Source organism: Rhodnius prolixus, unplaced genomic scaffold (genome assembly GCF_049639745.1).
Source record: "Rhodnius prolixus isolate KJV_2025 unplaced genomic scaffold, Rpr scaffold_9, whole genome shotgun sequence".
In the NCBI taxonomy this organism is placed as follows: Eukaryota; Metazoa; Arthropoda; class Insecta; order Hemiptera; family Reduviidae; genus Rhodnius; species Rhodnius prolixus.
This window is the reverse complement of record NW_027411604.1, coordinates 15,540,126-15,567,757: the sequence shown is the minus strand read 5'-3', so window position 1 is coordinate 15,567,757 and position 27,632 is coordinate 15,540,126. Positions and strand designations below refer to the sequence as shown.

The window sequence follows — 27,632 nt, the reverse complement described above, 5'->3', positions numbered from 1 at the left end:
TCAAAATAATGAATTAAAAGCAATATTATAATATTAATGGTGAAAGTGTTCATACCTTCCTATTTCTCAAGAATTTTATACGTTGTTTATTTATTACATAAATTATTATAAAGCTATTTTGTAGAATAGTAAATTACATAATTCGCAAGTTCTTCATTTAAAGGCAAATTCGTAAAAACCCCATTAACAATTTCTGCACCGCAAATTTCAAATTTTGCGTCTTTTCCCATCACCATAAAACTGACAGCGTTTACATTTGATAAACAGCGATTACCCGCCTCCAGTAAATTTTATGAACCTAACTAAACTAATAAATTCATCTCAGAAAACAATTTTACGTAACCCGGTTCCAAAAAAAAAGAGGTCCTTGAATATATCACTAATACACAGCTAACATAAAATTATTAGTAGAACATCAAACAATATCTAATCCATTTTGTAAATGGCAAAAGCTTTTGCCACTTCTTGAACAAGAGACCCAGTAAGACGTAAATAATAACAACTAGCCTTTTAATGCTTCTCATTAAAATGAAATGATGAATTTAATAAAATTAAAACATACTGAGTTTTCTTGAATTACTTTTTTTATCCATTACATTAGTAGAATGGAAAGACATCGATTTAATAACAAAAATTATTGCTTCTCTAAACGTATACGAACGGCAGCACCGTCGGCCTTAGCCGCCGCCATTCTAGATAACAGCTGCGCCATTACAACACTGAGACTGTTTGTTTTTACTGACGGTACACGGAAATTGTTCTAGTCCACTACTCAGTTCTGTAATTTGTACCACGGATGGTATTGTACACAGTGTTCTAATGATGTTAGTTGAGTGTTAAGATATTTTGTTCGTTCTCATTGAGTTTAAATTTGTAATAAAATGGCAAATCAAACTAAACAGTGCCCTAAAGATGGTTTGGTTATAATTTCAATGTTAAAAGAGCTTGGTATATCTAATTATGAACCCAGAGTTGTTAATCAGTTATTAGAATTTGCAACGAGTGAGTGTTATAAGTAATGTAAAAAGTTATCACTCTTAATAAACCTCATTTGGAAGCCTAATATAATTTTGAAATGTTCTTGATGTAGGATACGTTTCTTGCGTCTTAGACGATGCAAGAGCTTTTGCGAACCATTCAAAAAAGAAAACTATTGACGTAGATGATATCAAACTTGCAGTTGGAATGCAGATGGAGAAAGTGTTCACTACGCCACCACCAAGAGATGTATGTTGCTTTAGATTTTATAGAAATATGAGTTGAGTTACATGTTATTGTGTTTGACTAATGTTTTTTTTGTTTCAGTTATTACTTGAAGTAGCAAGATCAAAAAATAGTGTCCCTCTACCAATTGTAAAACCTCACTGCGGCATAAGGCTTCCTCCAGACAGACACTGTTTTTCGGCTTGTAATTACAAATTAAAAACTAATACTAAAAAAGGGCCAGAAAAAGTATGTAATATTGCAATTTGAGTAATGATAACAAAAAACTAAGATTAAAAACGTTACTTTTCTTCACAGGTGAAATACAATCTGAGCAGTTCAACTGGAGGATTAAATCAATTAAATAGTAATGTTAATAATGAACCACCATTGAAAATTGCTAAAACTTCGGCAGGGCTATCTGCGAGTAGTGTTGTAACAAATAATGTAAATACTACTAGTGTACCAGTGGTTAAGCGAACAGCTACAAATAACGTAGCGAGGTCTCAAGCCATCACAGCTGTAGCGAAACAACTTATCGCCAAACCAATTATCAAGTTAACTTCTAGTTAGTAGTCCAAATTATAATTTTGCTTTACGCTTTATATTTATGAGGTATGTTTTTGTTTTTTTATAAATGGACTTGTTTAGGAAAGTTCAGCCGGCCTTAGATCACTTACGATCAGTGCATGTTCTAAAGATGTGGGAGCCTTACTGAAATGACCAGTTACCTAAGTACATACAGTGAATGTGTTAATCGAGCCATTTGTAAACTAATCTAGCGTGTTCTTAATAATTTATTGTAATACAAAAATCTTTAATAATCTGTAGCGCGTACTCATGAAATCGAACGGTAAGATTATCTTAGTCACCTTACTTCCTTCCTGCTAGTACTAGCAAAACGTTCCCGAAAGGCATTTAAAAGAAACCATGCTTAAATTCATCAATAATTATCTATCCCGGGATCCAAATGCTAGCAAAAAGATATAAAATCCCAAGGAAAGTTTGCATGGAATATTTTTGAGTGATGAATGCTTTTAGTAAAAACCGCGCGTTTTTTTTTTCGAAGATGACTGCATATATTTTCTGTAAATTTTATATTCTTAATTTTATTTACCAAATTGATTTTTCGAGGTTCTATTATCTTCTAAACTTCTTGAATTGAGTAAAAGCTTGAGATTCCTTTTAACTCAAATCGACCCACTTATCCAAGTTGTATCTAAAGCTTAACTAATAATTTCCAATTTAAAGAAATAGTTTTCTGAATGTTTTACTCTACGGAGCTGATTCTAATCCTCACTCAACTTTCAAGGAAGTTACACTTCAAGATAATTTAATGAGCTTGACGCCATGATTAGTTACACCATTTTCATTTCATAGTAACACTATTTGACTAAAAGAATTTTTTTTTGCCAGATCCTGTGGTAACTAATGCTCAACAGCAACAACAACCTCCACATCAACCAGTGCATGCCAAAGCGAGAATACAAGTAACTGCTGGTGGAAATGTCACCGCCCTTGGTACTGCAGCAAATACAAATGCAGGACAACAGCAAATCCAACAAATGCAACCACCTTCTCATCAAATTGAAGTGAAATTAGAGCCCGGTGACAATTCAGGAACCTCAGCTTCAGTGTTAAGCACAGGAGAACAATTATTGGGAATTAAGCGCAAAAGAGATGAAGAATTTGGTGGATTAGAGTAAGCCTAGATTATAAAATAATGTGTGCAATAATTTTCGTTACAACTAATTCACAATACACAGCTAAATGCAAAAGTCTTTAGTTGATGGATGTGTGTGTAAAGTTGCTAGTATCCACTACATTTCTTTTATATATAATAGTAATTATATATTTGGGTTCTTTTAATGTGGAGGGTTCCGGATGTTTGTTGCTTTGTAAGTATTTTTAACTTTAATACTTGAATGTGAAATATGTGTTTGGTTTATGCGCAGATTATAGCTGTTTCTATATAAACCATCAACAAATCTCTAGTTTTAGTATATATATATATATATATACTAAAAATTTTTATATATATATAAAAATTGTTGATAGAGTTTAATTTGGTGGAGTTGGTTTCAAGTATAATTTAACGGTGCTAGCTCTGTGTGGGTGTTCAGGTGATAAAGGTTAAAACACTTGGATATTCTGAGAGATTAATTACTGCCATGATAAGAACTAGACCACATTGGCAACTTGTTTCCGAGTAACATTATCAGTGCACAGAATTATGGTAATCTGCTTTAGTTTTTTTTTTTTAAATTTGCAGCACTTCGGTTCTGCGGGTGAAATAGTTATAAATAGAACAAGTTGGTCCTCACAGATCGTAAAATGAAGCTTTTTAAGTGGCTTTGTCCTTAGAACCATTTAGACCGGTCACAGTCCAATTTTTCCTTGTATAGCACAACCAAATACAATCTTGTATTTTGATATGAAAGAGGTACCTCACTGTCTTAGGAATCTAAGGCTTTGGACATCAAAACTCATTAGGAAATGAGGCGCAACGACAGCTGAGAAATTAGAGGCGAGTCCCGTAAAGCTAAGATGCATTGTGGTACTGGGTTCGATTCCTTGATATAGGCCTTGGATTTTACTTAATGGTTAATAAAATAAATTTACAGTAAAGTATGTTTGCTAGACGTCTCCGCCCAAGTCACCTAATATTCGGTAATAGCGATTTTTTACAAAGCAACTATTTAGTTGTCAGTTTGTGGTACCCGAGGAAAGTTGCCAGTGTGCCCTAATAAAAGAGTAAAATTTAAGATATTTCATAGATCATTGATTGAGATGATAAAGATTCAGTAATTCAATAAGTTTGATTCTAAAAGTTTTTATTTAAATCATCTATTTTATTTTTTAAATTTAAAAAAATTGTATTATTTGTATTTTTTATTTGCTTTGGTGAAGGTAAAGTTGAAATGAAAACAAAAATAAGTCACTAGTTGTTGGAAAGGTTGCACGAAAGAATACTGCAATTTCTAGACTCTACTGTGTTAAAGAGGAATACTTTTATTTTATTTTTTTTATTTGATACAGTGAATGTTTATTTTAAAAGAATTTGAATTTCAGGAACGTTTTATAGGCTTAGGGCGATTGTTTTTATTTTCATGCAGATGGTTCTATTTTCGAATAATAGATTACAGTGGGTGCGTTCCACTAAGCGACCACAACGACCACGCTCACGACCGCGATTTTGCCCGTTCCACTTGCTTGTGAGCGTTGCGATCGAAAACCCAAGTGGAACGGACTGCGGGCGTTTTAACCGTTCATGTAAACATTACATATGGCGGCCTCGAAAATAAGTTAGAAGCCTGAAGAGGTTATTTTTTAATTTTAACCCTGTTTATAAGCAGTTATAATAAACTATTAATTATTGGTAAAGTTGATTTATATTAAAAGAATATACATATATAGTTCAATTTTTTATATTACATTTTAGTGGAGTATTTATAAAATTTACGTTTAAATAAAATTAAAATGTCTTTTGTAGCAACAGTTGGATATTTATTAATGCTTTAGAAAGTTCTTTATCTAGTTCCGATGAAGAGTGGAATGCAATTTTACAAAATCGCAATGATAAAAAGCGAAAACTTAGGCCACGTATTATTAGCTATCAGTGTAATTGATCTTTATTTAGATGAAGAATTTAAAAGTTATTACAGGTAAATGACTTTGTGTTATTCAGTGATTTAGTATGTAAAGGGATAAGTAATTATTTATTTATTTATTTTTTGTAGACTTTCGAGAAACACATTCTATTATTTACATGAAATAATACTTTCATTTACATCAGATAATTTTTTCGGTCGCCATATTTTGTTTTAAAAATTGCGCCATATTTCTAAACGCCCACTTCGACCCAGCTCTATAGATGGGGCGTTGTGGGCTTCGCGTGAGCGAAAATAGTGACGTCATTAGTGACGTTTTCGCCACGACCACAACGACCGCGGTCGCCAAGTGGAACGCCTGAAGGTATGTTTGATCGTTGTGGTCGCTTAGTGGAACGCACCCAGCCTCAATCTAAAATTTAGTTTCGAAAATCTGACTCAATCGTAAACTTTTTTTCTATTCATGAATCTGCCAAAAATTATTCTTAAAACTTTTCTTTCTCTTAACTCTAGAAAGAGGGAGCATTGCAATCGAAAAGATTTTGAGTATTCATAGGAAATGCTCGTTTTGAGGTACACCATAAACGAAAAGTAGTTTTTAAAATTGGTGTATATGTTTGAATGTTTCTGCCGATAGAGTGTGTCAAAATAACTTAAAATGATTGAATCGATTTCTGTTTTTTTTTTTTTGTTATTTTTCTCTTTATCGATTCCCACGATTCTTCAATTTTGCTTATGGATAACTTAAATTTGAAATATTTGTTCTAGAAAATTCATTTAATGACAATTTTAAGAGAAAGGTTGGGGAAGCTTTCCTTTATTGTCATTCTGTGTAAGCACATAAGCAAATGTTAATAGGAATGTAATCCAAATTTTAAATTTGATCGTGTTATTTTACGACTTTGTTGATCGTATAGACCAATATGAAGGTTTAAAGGGATGGTTGAAGTTAAAAACTGTACTCCAAAATGCCGTTTCAGAATATTGTACGGCCCTAACACTTGTGTAATCTTTACGAATAGAAAAATGTTTAATAAAATCCCAAGTCAGGAAATTGTCAAGTCTTTTGATATTTTTACTATACAGAATAGTCTTATCGAGGATAATTAAAAGGGTTGAAAATTTTTGATGATAATGAATTTAGTAGGATTATGGATATTTACATCAATCTTTTATCAAAAATTATTTTTACTGCAGAAAATGTAAACTGTTAAAGTCAACTATTTTTATACACAAATCAAACTTTCAGAAAAAAGAATGAAATTTCCTAATTATTTGGTCTTTTATTAAGAAATGACATTTTTATTATTAATATTTTAGAGAAAGACTTATTACTTGTTTTGTATATATGGTATTAACTGGAGAAGATCAGCATGAATTTTCTAATTCTATTTGGGTTTCTTGGAAATTTTTTTTATGGGAAATGTAATTAGTGAAAAACTTTTATTAAAGTAGCGATTATTAGAAAATTTATAGAATCCCATTTTTACCTAGAAAGTGATAATAGAATTTGAGGGCAGAATCGTATTGTCCTTTTTCTGAAGGCAAAGATGAAGTCTCTGGGAATTTTTTTCGAATAATTGATTTTTTAAGCCGTTATTATTATTGTTTTAAAATGCTTTTTTTTTTTTCTTTTTTTTTGAGATGCCAAATTACTTTTGATCTTGTTCCTACTGAGCTTGGAGAAATGAAAACAAAATCCAGTTTTGACGGTGAATCAGAATGTTGAATATTCTGGACAATAAATAACCTAAATAGATAAGCGATCAACTTTCCTTTATAATCTTGCCATATCCTTATTTTAGAGGCAGTAGGCTTGAGGGTAGTTCTTTAGGAAGAATATTCAGGTCATAATTGCACCCTTCCCCCCAAAAAATTAGGTTATTTCGGTTATTCAGTTAATTTCTTACAGAATGAAATAGATTTTCGATTACTTGAGCTTTTATTTATAAAGATGGCATTGTATAATCGATTTTATATGTATGTATATATAAGTTATATTATACGTGGCACATATAAAACATTTGCATGAACATTTCAAAATATTCTTAAGTTTTTAAAATTAAAAAATTATACTTCATTAATGATTTTTTAATTTTTTTAATTCTGTATTCAATGTAGATTATATTATTCATTATTTATTGAATATTTGCAGTCTTCTTCTTGAAGTAAGATAAATTTGGTTTTGAAAGAAAGAGTAGATTTTTTTTTTAACTATGTTTTTGTTATTTGAATTACTGATAAAAGTGCCATGTCCTTAGAAATCATTGGCGAAGATTAGTCATTGCTGTACCCCAAACATCATCTTCAAGTTACAAGGTGAACCGTGCCAAGAGTACGCCATGGCACTCTACTAAGAGTTAGAATCTCTTATTCTATTAAATTTTTTTAGATTTCATATTTTGTTTCCCCCTTTTTTTTAATTATTTTAAAGTAATTTCATGATCTCATTAAATAATTAATTTTTTCAAAACTTGAGAAATAACTAGGGAGTCCTAATAAACGTAAGTTGTAATGGTAATTAAAAAAAAGAAGTTGTAATTGAATATTGTATTGTATTTTATTTTTTTTAAAACATAAATTTGTTTAATTTTCAAAAATTAAAATAAAGATATTGTTTAATAAATGTTTATTACTATTTCCTTTATTTGGTTTTGATGTTCTAGTTTAAAGGGCGTTTTAACTACAGTGAGCCTCCCATAAAGGACACTCTAACTAGCGACCACTTCCATTTACGGACAGTTTTTGGATTTCCCCGTTTTACACTTTCTATATAAAAGAACCTCCGCCTAACGGTCACTTCTATATAGCGACCGCAGACATTGATTTTTGGGGAACGGATTAAATGTTTCACCTCTCGTTTTTCTTTTTTTTCTGGTTTTTCCTAAAGTTTCCTATATAAGCTCATACAACTTGGTACCATTTTAATCATTTTTCAATATTACTTTAGACGTGCAATATTATTTTTTTCGATATGTCTTACAAACGAAAGTGGTTAAATCTAGAAGAGAAAATAAATGTGTTGGAAGATTTTGCAAAAACCAAATCGAGCCATCGTCAACTTGCCGAAAGGTTTGTCCTATTTTTCTAATAATAGACGATAGTATGATGATAACATTACCATAAATTATTATTGTTAGGAATAAATGTGATGATTATTATAAAAATTGTTATAAAGATTATTAATTAAGTCAATAATATGTTGATAAATGTTTTGGATAATTAAGAAAAACTTGATGCATATCATATAGCTAAATAATTATGCAATTATGTACGTTTTTAAATCTATTAATAATAAACAATTTTTAAATAGATGTTTGGAAAAAAAAAACACATATTTTTTCATTTTGAAACTTGCCTACCTCCTTCTAACGGCCACCTCCAAACAGCAACCATTTTGCTTTCCCCCGCCAGAGTCCGTTATTGAGAGGTTCGACTGTATATTAAATAATTTAAATAATAATTTCTTGATTTACTTTTCTCAGCTTTTCTAATCCTAATTCGACCCAAATCTTCTTCCAGACTCTGTTTACCTGGTAGCCGCTATATTCCCCGGTTCAATCTCATTCACCCCTCAAGATGACCCCGTTGCTTTTCGATTGTAAATCATCCTAACAACTTTGTATTCTAATTTTAGAAAATTTTGATTTTCGCAGTCCTCCCTTTTCCATTTGCGGTCCTTTCTACAATCATTGCACAAATATAGTTCAACAATTTTTATTTTAAAAATTTTCACCCGAATAATTTGGATTAAGGTTCTTTTTTGGTAGAATGGGTGGGTAGTAGACTTTCGCTCATTATCATTGATATCATTAAATAAAATTCTCGCACTTATCCAAGAATGAATTTATAGCCCTCTTTACTTAGTAAACACAAACAATGGAAACAAATTTAATATGATTCAGATGTCTTTAGTCGCTACACTATCCATTTCAAATACACAAGCAAGATTTTATGAAAATTATCAAGTAATACTACAAAAAATGTAAATAAAATAAACTCACCAACAATAAATAATGACTCCACTACTACATCACTAACCATGGACGGCCGATCTGAAGAGATGAAGGAAGCATTATAGGGAACAACTATAGCAACATAAAACGTTGCAATCAATATCAACCAATCCCAGCATGTTTTAAAACCACCATAATGTGATAAAATTAGTCTGGATTTCTTTAAGGCTGTTGTCTTATATTCTGGCATGCTCTGAAAAAGATTTATACATGTTTTAATTTAAAACCTTCATAGAATAATGATTTGTTATTAATCCAAATCATGAAATTACTAATTTAACATTTAAAATTTTTATATGGAACATTATATTAATAAAAAACTTATGCACTCCATAAATATTTATAAAGAAAAATATATTGGTTTCGTGACCTTAACTTATTAAACTAAGGATTCAAGATTGGCAAGGAGCCGGTCACATAAAACAACTCGTCTTTTTGCCAACGTTTTACAGAAACTGTAACTCAACCAACCCACATAGCCACGCCCTGAAGAAGACAATATATTTGTCGAAACGTTGGCAAAAAGACGAGTTGTTTTATTTGACCGATCTCTCGCCAATCTTGAATCCTTATTTTATAAAGAAGCATCGTATAATTTATCATGTAATTAAAAGGTTTAATTGAGAACTTATGTCGTGAATCCTCTTATATTAAGACTGAATAACTATCTATTTGAATCAATTCCCCTCAAAGCCCTAATGTTTTTATTGCAGATTTCTTTCCCATAAAAATTTTATTTTGGGAAACAGAGTTCTTTTAAAGAGAGCAGCCATAGAAATCACGGTAAAATGCTACGTCACAATTAAGATCTCTTTGCTGTAAATGTTAAGCATTGATAGATCTGCAGAATACACAGCATTTTGAAAATGAGATTTAAAAATTCCGAATTCCATTGGAAGATAAACAAGTATAAATACATCTCATTAGACTTCTCTCTACAAGCGACAATATTATCTAATAAAATATGGAATGCTTTTCACAAAAATGCTGGAGTGTTTCTAAAGCAGGAGATTATGAGCCACCCATCAATACTTTTTGGTACTTTATTTAGATAATTGGTAGTCTAGTGAAATATTACTTATTTCAGTAACTTGATATTGTCACTGACTAGTCATATTATAGTAAAATATTATCTAATCTGACAAGAATTTATTTCACAGAGAATATTTCAATGTATATTGAAAAATTACCAATTATCTATGTAATAGCAGCATTATATTATACTTACTACTGCTATTTTATACTTACTACTTATTATACTGCTATTCTATAAGCAAATTGAGTTGATAAAAGTAGTTCAACGAGAAGAAATACATTATTAGCAAACTCAGTGGGAGTGAATACGTAACACAACTAATCTTAATTAATCTGTTTGTTCAAATTTTTCTGCCAAGAGCCAAACAAGTTAGAAAGATCAAAGGTGTTTATATGAAATTCATTTGTACTGAATTTTAAATTAATTTGTCACATTGGAAGAGGAAAAATTTCGTTTAAAAAGAATAACCTTTTAAAAAGGTAATTTAAATACATAAACAGTTCCAAGGATGATAGGGTTTCAGTATTGCATTCAAATTAAGAAATCCTGGGCACAAAAATATAGAATATTTTAAGCATTTTAAAGCTGAAAAAAAAAAAAAATTGATCCGTATCCTAATGTAAAAAGGAACAAAAATCGATAATCCATTACACAACTTAATGCTAGCGAATCTATTAGTTACTTTACAACAAACTTGCCTAAAACGTCAGTCAACCAGATTAATAGCTAATACATTGGCATTTCTATTACAGAAACATGTCACCTGTCATTTCTATTCAGAATACCCATTTTTAAAGAGGAATTTTTTTTTACAGAAATTATTTTTCGTACAGTTTAGTATGAACAATTATTACTGGTTTGTTTGCAAATATAGGCAAGAATTAAGATACTAATTACGTTTTAAATATCACTGAATAAATTTAGATATTGGAATGTGGAAAGTTTTATGCTAAATACTATTTACATATTTGCTTATTCAGATAAGGGCCCTATCTTAGATTTAAAGAGAGATTCAACGTTTTGTCCAAAAGGAGGTAAATGATAAAAAAAAATATTTAAAAAAAATTACAGGCTTTTTTTTTGCAATAATTATTGCAATTACTACTGCTGGGATTGTTTCAAAATGATCAGTTGCTAAATATTGCATACAATTAATTAATCAACTATTATGGCATAATCTTTTCTAGGATCATATATAAAATTGGAGTTTTAATTATTAAAACTTCGATCAATTATATGACATAAGTTCAATTTCATTTTCAGTAATGCGACTAAAACTGGGAATATTTTGTCGAAAAAAAAGACAATTCTGAATAGGACCTAACTGCCCACGTTCTTGGCCACCAAGCTCGTTAACTATTATTAAGGGTCAAAAAGAAAATTTCTAACAAATGTCTCGACACATGTATTATAAAAATGGTATAGAACTATATTGTGAACAAAATAAAACAATACATTGGGTAAAACAAAAGGAAATAAATTGAAACTGTACGCAACAAGCGTGGTGAATTTATTTACAGAATTACTATTTAAAGGTAAGCAATAAGAGAAAGCAGATTTTAGTAAATAATAGCACAACAGCTGTAATATAAAATTAAATCATGTAACTCATGTTGTAATTTCCCTTTGACAAAATTTGATTTGTGCAACTCAAGCGGACATACTTTGTTCGTCGCCTTACCGGTTTTGAATAAAACTATATATATGTCATTTTACCAGAACAAAGGCGGTTCTTGAAGGAGATTTCCAAGAGTAAAGTAAAGTAAATGTACGCTGAGATTAACGAGGACAAACCAAATATATGCAAACTTCGATATACAATTGTTGAAAAAGCAATTAGTATAGTATAGTATAACTAGAATACACTTCCCAGCGTGTACCAGATTAAAGTTACAAATTAAATAGCTAGGCATAATGAGATGATAGCAGAAATTAAGTAAACGAAGATGGGCAGGAAATCATGGCCTGTACGCACTAACCAAAGCACTGCACTTCAAGCTACTACCAAAAGAGGTCTATAAAACTATGGTCAGAAGATTTCAAAAATGCTAGCAAATCTAGGGATGCTAGGATACAGAAAGCGAAAGCATGCTCAAGGTAGAAAAGTTCACCGCCAAAATATATGAATAGGAAATGGCGAACCCAAAGCTATTGAGAATTAAGCTTGTTTATGGAGAGCCAGATAAAGTAGTCTACATAAAGAAGAGTGGATTGCTATGGCTAACTTAAGTGGAGCGTATGTCTGAAGAAAAGTTTCCAAAGAAAATATACAGTAAACAGTGGTAGGTGTAAGAGACAGATGGGTATCAAAAGATGGTGCCTCAAAGGCTCACGAATGAATGGAATATAGGACTATTTTATTGAGGAGCCCTAGGAATCAGTTATGGATTTTTGACGATCATAAAGTAAGTAATTTATTCTATGATTTGAATTTATTATTTTATTTTGCAAAATAAATATTTTCTCTCACATATACACATACAAGACTTTTTAAAGGCAGATTTCAGACCCAACAACTCATCAGATGTTGTGAAAGAAAGAGGTAAATAAACAGTCTTTTCTGATGTATGAATTTTCCAAATTAACATTAACTAGCATTTAATAAATAAATCCAAGTCCTATGCTAGAAATCATAACCGTATACTAATCAAAAACTGTAATGTTTACATTATAACCACTAAGTTACCTCAAAATACAATAAAAGATCAACCTAATTTACAGTAGTAATGGACGAAAACTATAACTATCAGTATTAAAATAACAACTTACATTATTCAGTTTCAATTTTGTATGTTTCGCTTTGTCCTTGGTATAATGTCCAGATAATTGATAGAGTACAGCCCTACTTCTTCTTCGGCCATAATTTACGCCAGCTAGAGTTTCTTCTGGGTCTAAACAACCATTCAATTCTGAAAAAAAAAAATACACATTTAACAAATGTATTATATTTCTCCAGATGTTGCTCTTTTGAAGTTCCCATGCCTGAAAACAATATTAGAAAAGGGTGTGTAAATAAGTAGTCAAAGGAAGGTCCAACTTAATATTTAGCTGCATAAGATGAAGGGTCTGATAGAAGCCAAAATGGTAAACTACTTTATAAAATTTATATACAAATAAATTAAAAAACAATACCTACAAAGATTTTTTGTTTTAAATTAACTGTAGTTCATTGTACATTTAGCAAGACTACAAAAAGTCTCAAATAATAGTGATAAATATACTCTTAATATACGATTTTAGAAAAACTGTAAACAGTGAAACAGTTAATGTTAATAAAATATTGGACTGTTTTCAAAAATATAACTCAAAAAATCAATATTAATAGAGCTCTTAAAAATATTGAACAGAAATGCTGAAGAAGCTGCTTTTTAAAACTAATTTTTCTCAGATTATTGATAGCGCATTCTCTTGCCCTAACGAAGTGAAGTTAGAATGCTATGTTCAAAGAAAATTGGAGTAGCTATTGATGAAAATAGCAAAAAAAAAAATTAAAATAGCGTTGTATTAAATCCCATGTGTAAGATTAGATTTTATTGGGAATGGCTATAAAGCCAAATCTATTGCGACCTAAAACAAATATTTTCTCCCTTTTAAAAGAGTCAGGTCTGCATAGAATGTGGGCGGTGTTCAAGTTAAGGATGTTTACCAGAGTGCCTATAGGATCGTTAAATCCAATCCACATCATTTAAAAGCCCCTAATGTATTGTAGAGTATTTGGTAAATCAGTGTTTTCGTGTAGTTAGACTGGGATACTCGGCAGGATGTCGGCAACACCCGAAGAAATGACTAGCTCCACATGATCTGAGTGTTATTTAGGAAATCAAATAAGAATTAAGAAAAGTTTATTAAAGTAATAGCCTATTTTCTCTGACGAGGCTTAACTCAAACTACCAAGTTACTATTAAAATTAATACCCATTAATTTTGAGCAAATTTTCATTGTCAATGTTTCGACAAATAATATGTTTTTATTGATTAATTTTTAAGTAGTTATATTGAATGTAGATAAGCAGTCAAATAATCAATGTAGGTTATTCAAACAATAAAATATTCAACGTCATAGGTTATAAACAAAAAGGTACAATTGCCTAGCAGTTACAGGCGAGAATGCATATCTAAAGAGCATTGTGCTGGATTCGATTCTTGGCCTTGGATTTCATTTGATGTCTTAACATGGAGATTTATGGTGAAGTAGTTTGATAACCGTTTCCGAACTCGGCATTTGACAGAGAGTTGGATGTAATGTCTGCTTGAGAAAAAATCAATAGACATCTTTTCATTTCTTTTTTAATAATAATAATAATGATAAAAACGAACCACAATATTATATCAAAGAAAGAATATTCTCAAGAATCGCTAACGAATTTCTGAATTAATACAACAAACATGAATAATAAACGTGAGCATTAATAGCTACGGTCTTGTTTAATATCTTAAAAACATACAGAAACGGAAGTGTTGAGCTGGTTATTATTTAGCAAGTCATTACAACTAGTCCCACTAGCCTGAAATTGGTCTGCTACCTCCCTGCTTTGCAATAATATTTTACTAACAAGCCAGCAAAATAGGCATATAATGAAAAACATAACATCTCTTGAAAGTGAGACAATATTAAAGTGGCTACATAGAGCTAACTAAATTAGAAAAGTAATTTTGAATTTTTATTTTAAAAAGGTAGTTTTTATTTTTATTAAACGAATAAATTTTAATAGAAACTTTTTTCATAAAGGTTGGAATAAATACATATATATATATATCTCTTTAACAAAAACTTACAGTTTAAAATGTTAAGTATAAGGGTTGATTAAACGCCAAAAGGTACACAAATCAGCTAGTACCCAACATTTCATTGATATTATTTTAAGTAATTTTACTACATTAATTTTCATTAATATTTTTTTGAATTTATTAGATGTTTCACAGACCCTTATGCTGGCCATTTTAATCTACAAAATATTTGTTCAAGTAGAACACCATTTAACTTAGAATGACTGTAATAAGATAAATAAGATATGCATATTTTTATGACAGCTAACATAATTATTCCAGTATTTTACTATAAGTAAAATTAGAGGGACTACATTAAATTACAATTGAGAAATGAATAATTATTGTTGAATAATTTACTTGATATTACCTACGCGTTATTTGTGCTCACAAATACTTCGGAAAGACGAATTCTAGACTGAAATATTGTTTTAAATCCGTGATTCAAATTTAAATAGTAGCCGACTCTGCCTTTGTCTTTTTTTACTTTAACGTGCATGTACATACATACGATATATGTGACTATTCAGAATAAAGAGCATAATAAAGATAAATCAGAAGAATAATTTGGAATAAAGCTAAAATAAAGTACCTATTTAATTACGAAAATATAATATACATTTTATCATAATTATAACAAAAAAATAAAATATTATGAATGAACGAAGGGAAGGGATTAGCTATGCGGTTAGCATATTGGATTCCCACGTGGAGGTTCCGGATTCGAATCCAGCTGCTGACCCTTAGATTTTCTCTTTCTAAGAGCTTCTTACAGCTCACTGTCCGGGTGATGGACAGAGTTGTCTGTAACGAGAGAACACTGTCCGGAGGCCGGCAGTGCACTGAAAAAAGCTCCGGGCGCCAATAACCTTGATGTTGACGCGACTTAAATCATAAAAGAAAAGAAAAAGAAAATGAATGAACTGGCCAGCATAAGGGTCTGTGAAACATCTAATAAATTCAAAAAAATATTAATGAAAATTAATGTAGTAAAATTACTTAAAATAATATCAATGAAATGTTGGGTACTAGCTGATTTGTGTACCTTTTGGCGTTTAATCAACCCTTATACTTAACATTTTAAACTGTAAGTTTTTGTTAAAGAGATTTTTGTACCTTTTGGATAGATTTTCTTTTTTGTATGTTTTGCAAAGTTACATATCTGCTTTTCAGATTTTATTAAAATTGGGAATAATAAATTTAATTTTATCATTATAACCTGAAAAGGTGTTAAGTCGGAGTTACTACCACTGGACAGATCTTTTTAAAGAATGATTATATTTGCGGTCCCCAAACCATCCTCAATAACAATTTTTTTGAGAAAGCGTTTTGAATAAAATAGGAAGGTAATTTGTACGTAAATAGCAAAATTAAACTGCGATTTCAGTACTTCCCTTTAAGAGGAGTAAGAAAAATAAACTGCGATTACAGTACTTCTCCCTAAAAGGCAAAGAGGCAAAGATTTTGAATCGAACTACAATTCATTGATGAAAATCGGTTCACTCATTGAAAATTTTAACGATTGCAATACTTCCTCTTAGTAGGTGTAAGAGCATGATGGCACTTCACAGCCACGTAGAGGAGCTTTAACCACTTCTTCTTACTAAATTTTATCAAAATCGGACTAACCGTTATAGAAATATTGGTAATAATAGTTTTAGAAAGGGCCTTACTTGGGTGGGGCAAACTCCCCTCCTTATGAGGCACAGCGTCGAGACTTTTAAAGTGCAAATCTGTACAAAATTTCGATTCGAATGACACTTTATTCATGAAAATCGGTTTACGTTTCGATAATTTGAAACGATTGCTATACTTCCCCTTAACAAGTGTAAGAGCAGATCGTCGCTTTAATGTTAGGTAGGGGAGCCCAAACCCTGTCATCCTACCAAATTTTATCAAAATCGGGCTAAGATTTACAGAGTAATTAATGATAATAATTTTGGAGGGGGCCTTACATAAAAGGGGCTAACTCCTCTCCCATTCCATGTACAGCGTCGCGACCCCCAAAAGGCACATCTACATAAAATTCCGAATCGAATGACATCTCATTCATGAAAATCGGTTCACGCGTTTAGGCGCTACGTTGTTTACAAAAAAGGTAACAACAACAAGAAGAACAAGAAGAACAAGAACAAGAACATTTTTTGAAAATGCCGTTTTTGCTCATTTTGAGCATCTTTTTTCTCAATATCTATCAAATCTAGGCTGTTGCAAAAAAATTACAGTTATAAAGGAGCGTTTGCCCTATATTTTAAAGAAAATTTGGGAATTTTATCTTTTATAGAAAAAGAGAAAAAAATTGTCAAAGTTGGGTGTTTTTAAACCTAACGCTTTTTCGTGCAGTTTTTGATGATCAACCCTTATACAACTGTCCTACCGGACAGTTTTAATTCAATTATTTCAAGTCCAAAAAGTGAGTCTAAACGTGATCGCTGTGCAAAGCTAATGTAAATATAAGAATCCTGTAAACGATCATAAAATCAACCAAAGCACAGGTTCACTTCGGACCCACGCTAGCGAGACCAACACGTGGTATTATATGTACTGAAACAGTTTGAATGTAACACTTACGGGTATCAAACTCTACAATTCTTTTAAACACTAGGCAATTTCTTCGTTTTCTTTTAGTAAACTAATTTATTAAATGATCTGCAACATTAATACCACCTATATGTTGTTGAATGTATACTTTATAATTTTAAAATGTGTAGTTAGCGAATAAATTCATTATTTATGTGGAATTGTCTGCTAAAATTATTTAATTATTTTTTTTGTAAAAATTTGTAGGGTAAATCTTGGATAGTTTTAGAATTATTTTTTTGTTAGTTTAAGTGAAAATGAAAGTTTGTAGATCCAGTTTCTGATCAAGTAAACACTGGATCAAATCAGTAGGTTTTAAAGTTAATCAATAATTTTTACAATTTCATTGATATCAAGTTTTCGTATAATATTGTTTAACAACTTTTAGCATTTTATCAATTTATTTTTTAGCTACCAATAAATATTGGCTACTAAATCATATTCAGTACGGTAAATTTCTTAAAAAACTTATTTGATTTAGGGCCAAAATGAAGCAATAATACTATTTTAAAAGATCGTTTTAAGATGGCCCAAGAATTTTTTTCCCCTTTAAAATGCCGTTTCAATAAATACGTGTACAACTAAACATTTATTTTTTACGTTTATTTATTAACAGTATTGGTGAATGTGCCGTCTGGGGTATACTTGATAGACTGGTTGGGTGGCCAATCACTTACATAGCACAGAAAGGGTACAGTACTGAGTGAGTATCGGAATTAATTAAGAGACAGTTAGGAACAAAAACAAATAATTCCAGTTTAATCAGTACTGTTTTGTGGAGTCCAGAAATATATTCTCTTCGAGATATAATTACTCTAAGGGATATATTGCGGGGAATTTTCAGCTAGGGCCTTCAGGGTTTTGTATTTTTAGATTAAGAGAATGAGAGCGACATTATGTTCAGATCTGACATCCCAATATATCTTTAACACAATTTTTCTGAAACTAAATTGAGCCTTTTTTTGAGCACTGGAAAAATGTAAGCTTTTCTAAAGTTATACCAGGTGAATTTATTATCATCTAGAACAGCGTTTCCCAACCTGTGGTACACGAAAAATAATCAATAATGGCGGACATAAAAAATTAAATCATAAAATATCATAGATACGTTTTTTCCTATAATTCATTAAAAATTATTTTAACTAAATATTATACAGTTAAGTTTTTAATATGTACAGGAATAAAGAAAGTCTGTCTCGAGATATACGAGTAAATGTGATAGAATATTTAACAGGATTAAAATTGTCTTTCATGGAGTATTTTCCAAAACCCGAAAATATATAAATGATAATTGGATTTCAAACCCCTTCTATAAAGAAAATTTTAGGAAAAAGCTACATCAATATCAATAAAACATAAAGAAAATTTAATAGAATTATCTTGTGACAGAATTAAATGATAACTATGAGAAATCTGGTTTTAGAGGCCAGATTGTAATGAGTAAGCTCTATCCAAGCAACATTAAATTTAATTCAAAAATAGTTTTAAAACTAAGATCTTACACTTTATAAAGTGAACATGAACTTGAACTCCTTTTTAACCAATACATTGTATCCCTGTACAAATAAAGATAATTACAATAATAATAAAATAACACAGTCGGAATAACAAATTTCATGAAATTCAATCATTTTTATGAAGTGGTACGCGAGCCAAAAAAGGTTGGGAAACGCTGATCTAGAAGAATTAAATTAGAAATGAAAGTTATCAACATTGATGCTGTGGAGCTATGGCCCATGAAAGACCATGGTCACTCTTGAAGGTCTGCCACCTTCACTTTCGCCCGCCCATCTGTTCCAAATTCCTCCTCCACTTCGTCTAACCATCAAAGACGACGTCGACAATAGGGCCTCTACTCTATTGGGAGATTCTTCGTTTGCCCGTCATGGACTACGATCTCTCGCTCTCTTTCCAAGCGTTGCAAAGTTCTAACCACCGGAATCTAAAAAAAAAAAAAATCTTGGTTCTTGCAAACAAGATTCTTTCCATTAAAGAGCTGCTTTATTAGCCTCGAGATTCTTCTCATACGGTATGACCCCACTTTGGATCACTAATGGATCGAAAATAGTTCTTAAGTAACTAAAAAAAACAATTCAGACAGAAAATGTGGTTAGGTCCGCAGTGATGGATTAAATGAAAGAAATGTCAGACAGAGTACAGCACACATGATGAAGTCACGGCATAGGCCTCTGCAACACAGCTGGTAGAATATCGTTTTTTATTTATGGTTAATTTGGCACTTCGGATATACTTTTATTCCTCGGAATTGACCTTAACACACTTGAAAACTATTCCCTGAATATCATCGTATTTAAAAATAAAATTGGTTGATCAGAAGAAGACTTATCAAGTAGAGCTATTTCCTTTTTACAAAATGCGATGTTATTGCCTGCTAAGAGTACTATTATGTAACAAGTTATTAAAAATTCTTTTTAAAGAAATATTAGAACATAATCTTGTAATCAGGTTAGGGGAAATATTTTTAAATATAATACTTATAAAAAAAAAAAAATAAATAAATAAAACAAAAAAGTGGATCAAGCCGTACCCGCTGTGCTGACATTTAATTAATGTTTGCTTCAATATATAATTTCAATCATATCCTTGTTTTAAATAAGTCAGTAAGGAGGGGGCACATGGATACATCGGATCCACTGCGAGGCCGTTCACCTTCACTTTTATATAACTTTAGCTTTAAACGTAATCCATTCTTTCGAGAAGCTACTATTTAAATTACGTTTTTTCACAGACAACTATTCATATTTTCATAAAACATTTTAATTAAATCAATTTCTTACATCATATACCATTTATAAATTAAAAAAAAATAAAATAAAAAAACTCTAGTGTAATACAAATTGCGATTAAAACAGTTACTCGATTATAACTTGGTGCAGTTAATAAAAGAAATTTCTTGTAGTTTAATACTTTATGCCTTATAAATAGTTACTCTCCAAGAAAGCCACAATTTTAAGGGAGTTTTGAAATGCCTGTTTCCCTAAATAGATGATTTTTGGTCAGTAATGTTGCGTTTCAGATCAACTGATTTTTGAAAAAAAAAAAAAAAAATAATTTGGCCAACAAATTAAATTCCCAATATTATTTTAAAGGTGCTAAAATTTTTTTGGAAATAAATTGAATTAGAAACAATGATACAAAAAATATACAAGCGACAACAAAAATTATTCCTTTCTCTATCCCCTGAAATTAAAATATCCTTCAATCTCCGATAGTTTTACTACTTCAATTTGTAATTGTGTACTCTCAAAGCATAATTTTTTATTTATTCCTAGAGTATACCTTAGAAATGAAATATTTTTTTTACAATTTTATTTTGCAAATACCGTTGTTGGAAGCTATCAAATTGTGATATTGTCATATAATGTTATGAAAACTATAAACTCTCAGCCGTATTCATCATCACTATAAGGTTGGTTCACAATTTTATAGCATCCCATAAATACCAGTTACAGCTTTATGTTTTACCTTGTAATAAAATTCTATTTAATTTTTAAAGATAAATAACTCTCTCATTTATTTGCTATTAAACCAGGCAAAGTAACCAAATAAAAACAAGAAATAATTTTTTTTTCTTGTTTTTTTGATGCTTCAATAGTAATTCAAGTTCTAGTTATATTATGAACCGCTAGGTAGCAGGTAAATTTATTTTATAAAAAGAGTGGCCTGGCTTTTAGTTTATCAATGAATAAATAACAGTGGAAACTGATTCCTTTATTTTACGTTAAGGGGCAAGAAATTTTTGTTTATTTATATTTACAATAAATACTGATTGTACCCTTCAATTTTAATTAAATATCATGGGTTTCGAAGCTGGGAAGGGATGTTAATTTTAATCTTTATTTATTTATTTTATTTTTTTGACTTTAGGGTTCTTTTTTTTGCTCTAGTACCACACCCGATTGAAGCCTGCTTCACATCGAGAAACACACCAGAACAGCACTTCTCAAGGGAGGTTGAAATAATATCTACAACTTGATACACTCGAAGTACTGTTTTATGGTGGAGTGTTGCCGCCTGAATCCAGATAGATCGTCTAGGACAGGGATGGCGAACCTTTTTGAAACGTGGGTCAAATTTCGTTAATTTTTTTTTAGTACAAGCTCTTGGGCCACTAATGCCCATTTGCACAAGAGTTAAGTTTAAAAATTTTAAACTGAATATTTTCTAAAACTAAACATCTTTAAAATTCAGTTGGCTTAACGGGTAAAACGGGACGAAACAAGCGCTATGGAAGTCTCCTTTTTACAAACATAACTGAACAAAACCTTACAAAAGTATTGGTTTCAGCTGAAGAAAAATCTAAATATTGTTATTTGCTTTGGGTTGTCGATTTTTTTTATCAAACAAAATATGAGTAATAATTATACATTTTATTTGATATTTTGTAAACACTTTTGCTTTATTTCAAATACTACAAAGGCATTTGTCGTCATTTGCGTTTTAGAATTGTAATGATCAAACTAAAGGCTGTAGATAGCATTTAAATTGCTTTTGTGTCAATGTGTAATTGAAAAAAATACAGATAGGATATACGAGGTGTGTTCAAAAAGTAACGGGAATTTTTAAATTTCGCGGGTTTGAAGAGTCTGATTGTAAATTTTTTTTTTATTATGTTGGTACACATGCCCCTGAAGTACGATAAAATTTTCAGTAATATTCATTGTTTACTTCTTAAGTGGCAGCCGTTAAGGTTAGACGTGTTTTTCGAGCTTGGCGATTTTTGTTTGTTAAAAAAAATGGATCAAAGAATTTGTATTAAATTTTGCGTAAAAAATGAAATAAAGTGTGTGAAATGTTAATAAAGGCATATGGTGAGTCTGCTATGAGTAAAACAAGGATTTACGAGTGGTATAAGCGTTTCCAAGATGGCCGCGAAAACGTTGAAGATGACGAACGACCTGGACGTCCAAGCACATCAACAACCGATGAAAACGTGAAAAAAGTGAAAGAAATGGTTATGAACGATCGCCGAATCACAATCAGAGAAGTCGCTGATGATGTTGCCATATCAATTGGCTCATGCCATGAAATTTTTTCGGATGTTTTGGGTATGAAACGTGTGGCAGCAAAATTTGTTCCAAAATTGTTGAATTTCGAACAAAAACAGCGGAGAATGGAAGTTGCTCAAGAGTCACTCAATGAAGTCGACAACGATGCGGATCTACTGAAACGTGTTATAACAGGTGACGAAACATGGGTTTACGGATATGATGTCGAAACTAAGGCTCAATCGTCCCAGTGGAGGCATTCTGGATCGCCAAGACCGAAAAAGGCTCGACAAGTGCGGTCGAATGTGAAGGTTATGCTCACTGTGTTCTTCGATTTTAATGGCATAGTGCATCATGAATTCTTGCCACAAGGTCAAACAATCAATAAGGAGTACTACCTACAAGTTCAACGCCGTTTGCGTGAAGCAATCCGAAAAAAACGCCCGGATTTGTGGCAAAACAATTCATGGATTTTGCACCACGATAATGCACCTGCTCACACTTCATTGCTTGTTCGTGAATTTTTGGCCAAAAACAAAACTTTAACGATGCCCCAGCCTCCATATTCGCCAGACATGGCTCCATGTGACTTTTTTCTATTTCCAAACATAAAGAGAACATTAAAAGGCCGTTGTTTTACAAGCATAGATGACATTAAAAGCGAATCGCTGAAAGAGCTGAAAGCTATCACAAAGATCGAGTTTCAGAAGTGTTTCGAGGATTGGAAAAAGCGCTGGCACAAGTGTATTGTATGCGAAGGGGACTACTTTGAAGGCGACAATATTAATGTAGATGAATAAATAAATATTTTTTTCAAAAAACGAAAATTCCCGTTACTTTTTGAACACACCTCGTAAATTATCCACATTAGAAAATCTAAATCAACCCGCGTAAACAAACAAATGGTTGCCTAGCAATTGTGGGTCAGTGAAAAAGCTTGCGCGGGTCAGTGTCTGACCCGTAGGTCATAGGTTCGCCATCACTGGTCTAGGATAATATAAAAAGATTCAATGATTGAATTTTCCTAGCATTGATAGTAAACTAATGGAAAGGTGCGACTTCGGGAGAGGTTTATTATGGAATATTTCTAAAGTAGCGGTAAGAAAATGTTCGGAAATAGCATTATCAATTAAGGTGAGTAAAACTAGAACCTAAACGAGGATAAAAACTAGAAATAGCTAATCTTGAGCAATGAATCGAGAAACAAAGGGAACGATCGGAATTAAAGAGTTTTAATAATTATCTTTTCAAATTAAATGTAAATCTTTGATGGACATCCGATATAGGTGCACAGTAAAAAATATGAAATATGTACAATGATCAAAAAAAGTATTCATGCACTAAGTTTTCTTACTTTATCTACTGAACTTTTGTTTCTAGGATGACTATTTCTTCAGCACTGAAATCGAATATAGTAACAATGAATAAATATTCATACACTCAATTTTAATGTTATAATTAACGCAAAACAGGATAACGATCCCAAACATGCAGCCAAAAAAACCAAGGAATGGCTGCTTTATTATGCCCGGAAACAATTTGTCGCCCCTCCACAGTCTCCGTATATAAACCCTATTGAAAATTTATGGCCTTATATGGAGCGGAAAATTCGAAAATTAAAATGTTTTTCCAGAGTAGAGCTCATAACCAATTTAAAGAAATCATGGGCAGAAATTACATCTCAAGAGACACTAAACCTGGTGGAATCTATGCCAAGGAGGCTTCAGGCAATAATAAATGCAAAGGGATTGCATAAAAAAATATTAGGTCTTTAGTTTTGCGTTAATTATAACATTCAGACTGAGTGAATGAATATTTATTTTGCATACAATAAATTATTTGTCTGCTTTTTAATCAATTCTTTATGTTTATAAAAGAAAATGAGAGCATTAAATTCATTGTTACTATCTTCGATTTCAATGCTGAAGAAATAGTCATCAATCATCATAGAAATAAAAGTTCAGTAGATAAAGTAAAGAAACTGAAGAGTATGAATACTTTTTTTGACCACTGTAGTTCAAAATTAATAAATATAAAATACTTTTTTTTTGTTTGACCACTAGACAGAATATACTAGCCAACGTAGTAAGCAAGTTGGATGTGAGGGCTAAGAAGTCCAGATGTTAAATATAAAATCTAATTAGGGGAGGGTGTTGGTCTAGTGGACAAGAGCGTGGCTTTGTAAGTGAGAGATCCCCAGTTCGAATCTCGCGTATGACTACTTTTTATTTGTTAGAACAAATGGTTTATAGTTAAGAATAAGTTTCCACCCCCGTCCACGACACTTAAATGGTATATAGACGTTAAGCCCCGCCTTAAAAATAAAGGCGATTACTTTACTTTTATAAAATCTAATTTATGTTTCAATGTGATAGCAAGTACCATGGTTACAGAGTTTTCGAATAAATTAGATTAACCAAAATTATTTAGGAAAATAGAATAATTTAGTATTGTTACGTTAACAACACTGTTGGAAAATCATAAGGAAGGTTCTGTAGGATAGGTTTGAAAGTAGTAGATTTATGGAATGGCTGGCGAACTGAAGTGCCAATATTAGCTGATTTTTTTTTGTTGGTAGTCTAATTGAATATTACTAATACTGAAGAGTAATTGATTGCATATTTATGAAGGAATGTGAAGAAGAATAAGGGAAGAACAAAAAAAAGAATGTATTTATAGTGCATGAAGTACAGTGAATATTTTGTATGGTGAACCGTGGTGTTCTGTACAACCAGATTACGAGAATTAAGCAGAAATTTTAACAAGATTAAAGAGTGCGTGGACGTGAACGATGAGCAATGCGGCAAGCGTGGCACACACCACCAATGATACTTCTGTCTACGCTATCAGCGATAGTGGTGAAGAAGCTGCAAAAGAAATGGTCTCACTAATGGAATCATTAGTTAGAGAAGGATGTAAGGATAATTTGAAAATTACCTTTAATCTACCACCAAAGTTAACAAAACGAATTAATAATCAAAAAATGAAAATACATATACCATTTTACCATGCTGAAAAATTAATGGAAAAGATAGCTTCTTATAAAATTATCAGGATATCAAACGCCCCACTCAATTCTCATTCAGATGAACTGGTATCTATTGATTATATAAATGAGAAAACTATTAAAAGTGTAGCAACAAATAATAAAGAAATAGAATCCATATACATAGATTTCAAAAATTCTCAAGAAGAATATAATTTAGTTAATTATTGTTTATTTATGGGTAATCAATTGGATAATTTGGCATTATGTTTAAAAAAAATGACAGATCTTGTGGAAACTAATAAAGAATTTATTACAGAGAATGAGGTAAATACAACTATTTATTGTACTAAGTCAAAAACAAATGACGCAATAAAAGAAAATTATTTTACAAAAAAACTAGAGAAAAGTAAAACTTATTTTAGTAAAAACGATGATTATACAACAATGCTGCAAGAACTAAATGAAGATTTTAAATCAATCGTTCCAATATTAGAAAATAGTAGAGAATGTGCCGTAGAATTACAGAAGCTTGTAGTGAAATGTAAAACCATTGTGAACAGAGTAGGCACAAAATTGATCAGCAATGAAACAGTTACAATTGGTTTACAAACAGATGAAATAAAGTCCAATCTGCTAGACTCAGTGCTACAAGTCCAACAACACTCAGTTGATAAATTGTCGATTAAACAGTCTTTTGAAAAGAATAATTTCGAAGAAAAGAAAATAATTGATGAAACCAAGGAAAATATAGTAAACACTGATAAAGGTGAGGTATATGTCCAGAGTGAAGCTGCTTACGTTCTCCTGCCAAAGGAATACACGATACAGAAAACTGGCAAAAAAGTTGGAGAGGAATTCGATCTGTATGTACTGCAAAAATCACATAATCAGAATAAAGAAAATTTAGCATACGAGACAGAAAGAATAGTTGAAAATCATGACAGAGACAGTACGTCTATGAAGCCACTTCTTAGTCAACCAATGGTTTCAGATGAAGAGGAAGACAAAGTAAGTGAAGTTTCCAACTTGACAAATAGTGTTGAAGAAATTATTGAAAGAAATATTTTAACGGTTATGCAGGATAAACCATCTATAGCCAACGATGATAATATTTCTGGAGCGGATTTATTAAGTTTAGCAGCTGGGAAATCGAACATTGACAACTTTACACTACCACTTACATCTAATATTCCTTACACATTGAAAGATTGCTACAAACATTTGAAAAAAATGGAAAATATTAGCAACAACAGTACGGAGTTCTTAGGTAATTATGCTTATATTACTCAACTTATTGGTGAACGAAAGAAAAAAGAATTTATAGCCCATTCTATAAAACTAGAATGCAATCAAGAAACTGAACAAAATATTGGAACTGATGTAAGTAACCAACAAAATGAAACTACTATAATACCACTGCAAGGCAATGCAGTTTCAAAAGCAAATGATGAAACGGATAAAACCATAACAACGTCTGAAGTATCAATGGACGAAGCGTATGTCAAAGAAGGAGCTAAAGTGAAACGCAAACGTAAATGGAAATTATGCAGAGTTTCATAATTATCCAAATAAGACACCTAATTTACACAAAATATAATTAAACTAATATTTAAGCATTTTATAGAACTTTTATTTTTTGATATATTTAATGCGTACAAAAATTTTTACGCCAATTTATTCTTGAATCAGATACCTTTTTGCAAAGCTTACAAGATGTACTAAGATAGACTAAAATAACGAGAAGCGTAAAGGTATAATGCTGCAGGCTCAGAAAACACATGCATCGTATGGGCCTGGCAGATGATAGCCTTAGTAGGTTCTGTCAGGAAGAGGAGGAAACGGCACTGCTCGTGTTATATCAGTGTGAGGGGCTTGTCTGGCTAAGGATGTTACTTCTCGGGGAGGAAAAACCAAGGCCTGTGTGCTTTACCCAGGAGTCGTTCTCCAGAATTAAGAGTTTGATTAAACGGATGGTTCTAAGGTATGGCGAGCTATAAAGTTGGGGGGGGGGGCCACAATAGTTCCAAAGGGGTCCGCAGTGGCGTAGGCCTTAAAAGCCGCCCTACCTTAGAATCTTAGAAAGGTAAAATGTATTATGGTACTGGAGGTTAGATTCCTGGTCTGGTCCTTGGATTCTATCTAATTTATAACGAGAAATTTTGTAGTGAATCAAATTTGTTATCTAATGTCCACGATATCGGTTACTAGCTGTAAAGCCAGCTCGCAAAACTAGATATTTCTTTTCACTGTATCATAGTGATTAGTCAATGAATAATGTATAGAAACGATGAATAATTTATCAGCAAACTCACAGTCACGATATTATCTCAATTTCTGATGAAGAAGTAAAATTATCCCTTTGAATAAGTGTACTAGCCACTTCTTTTGGGATCAACTTTACAATCTATTCTCACTCAACCTT

At 31.4% G+C, this 27,632-nt stretch overlaps 2 protein-coding genes across 2 annotated transcripts in view; one reads left to right on the top strand and one right to left on the bottom strand.

Annotated features, from left to right (window-relative positions):
- The window catches only part of LOC141454292 (voltage-gated delayed rectifier potassium channel KCNH8-like), a 218,381-nt gene that overhangs the window by 6,296 nt on the left and 184,453 nt on the right, over window positions 1-27,632 (bottom strand). The window contains exons 5-6 of the mRNA XM_074128390.1: window positions 12,636-12,775; window positions 8,819-9,023 (exon numbers count right to left, since the gene is read on the bottom strand). Coding sequence (XP_073984491.1) covers window positions 8,819-9,023; window positions 12,636-12,775 — 345 coding nt within the window. The remainder of the gene's footprint in view (window positions 1-8,818; window positions 9,024-12,635; window positions 12,776-27,632) is intronic.
- LOC141454286 (uncharacterized) lies at window positions 687-7,444 on the top strand. The gene is made up of 6 exons (XM_074128378.1): window positions 687-1,002; window positions 1,091-1,227; window positions 1,306-1,452; window positions 1,522-1,771; window positions 2,620-2,905; window positions 7,076-7,444. Exons 1-6 carry the CDS (start codon window positions 882-884, stop codon window positions 7,176-7,178), a joined length of 1,044 nt encoding a protein of 347 aa, XP_073984479.1. The 5' UTR covers window positions 687-881; the 3' UTR covers window positions 7,179-7,444.

Excerpts from the sequence above, each read along its gene's own strand:
- LOC141454286 (XM_074128378.1), top strand. The coding sequence starts at position 882 with ATGGCAAATCAAACTAAACAGTGCCCTAAAGATGGTTTGGTTATAATT. Across the intron at positions 1,003-1,090 it reads GTTATTAGAATTTGCAACGA|GATACGTTTCTTGCGTCTTA; the intron begins GTGAGTGTTATA and ends TTCTTGATGTAG. Across the intron at positions 2,906-7,075 it reads GAAGAATTTGGTGGATTAGA|AAATCATTGGCGAAGATTAG; the intron begins GTAAGCCTAGAT and ends CCATGTCCTTAG.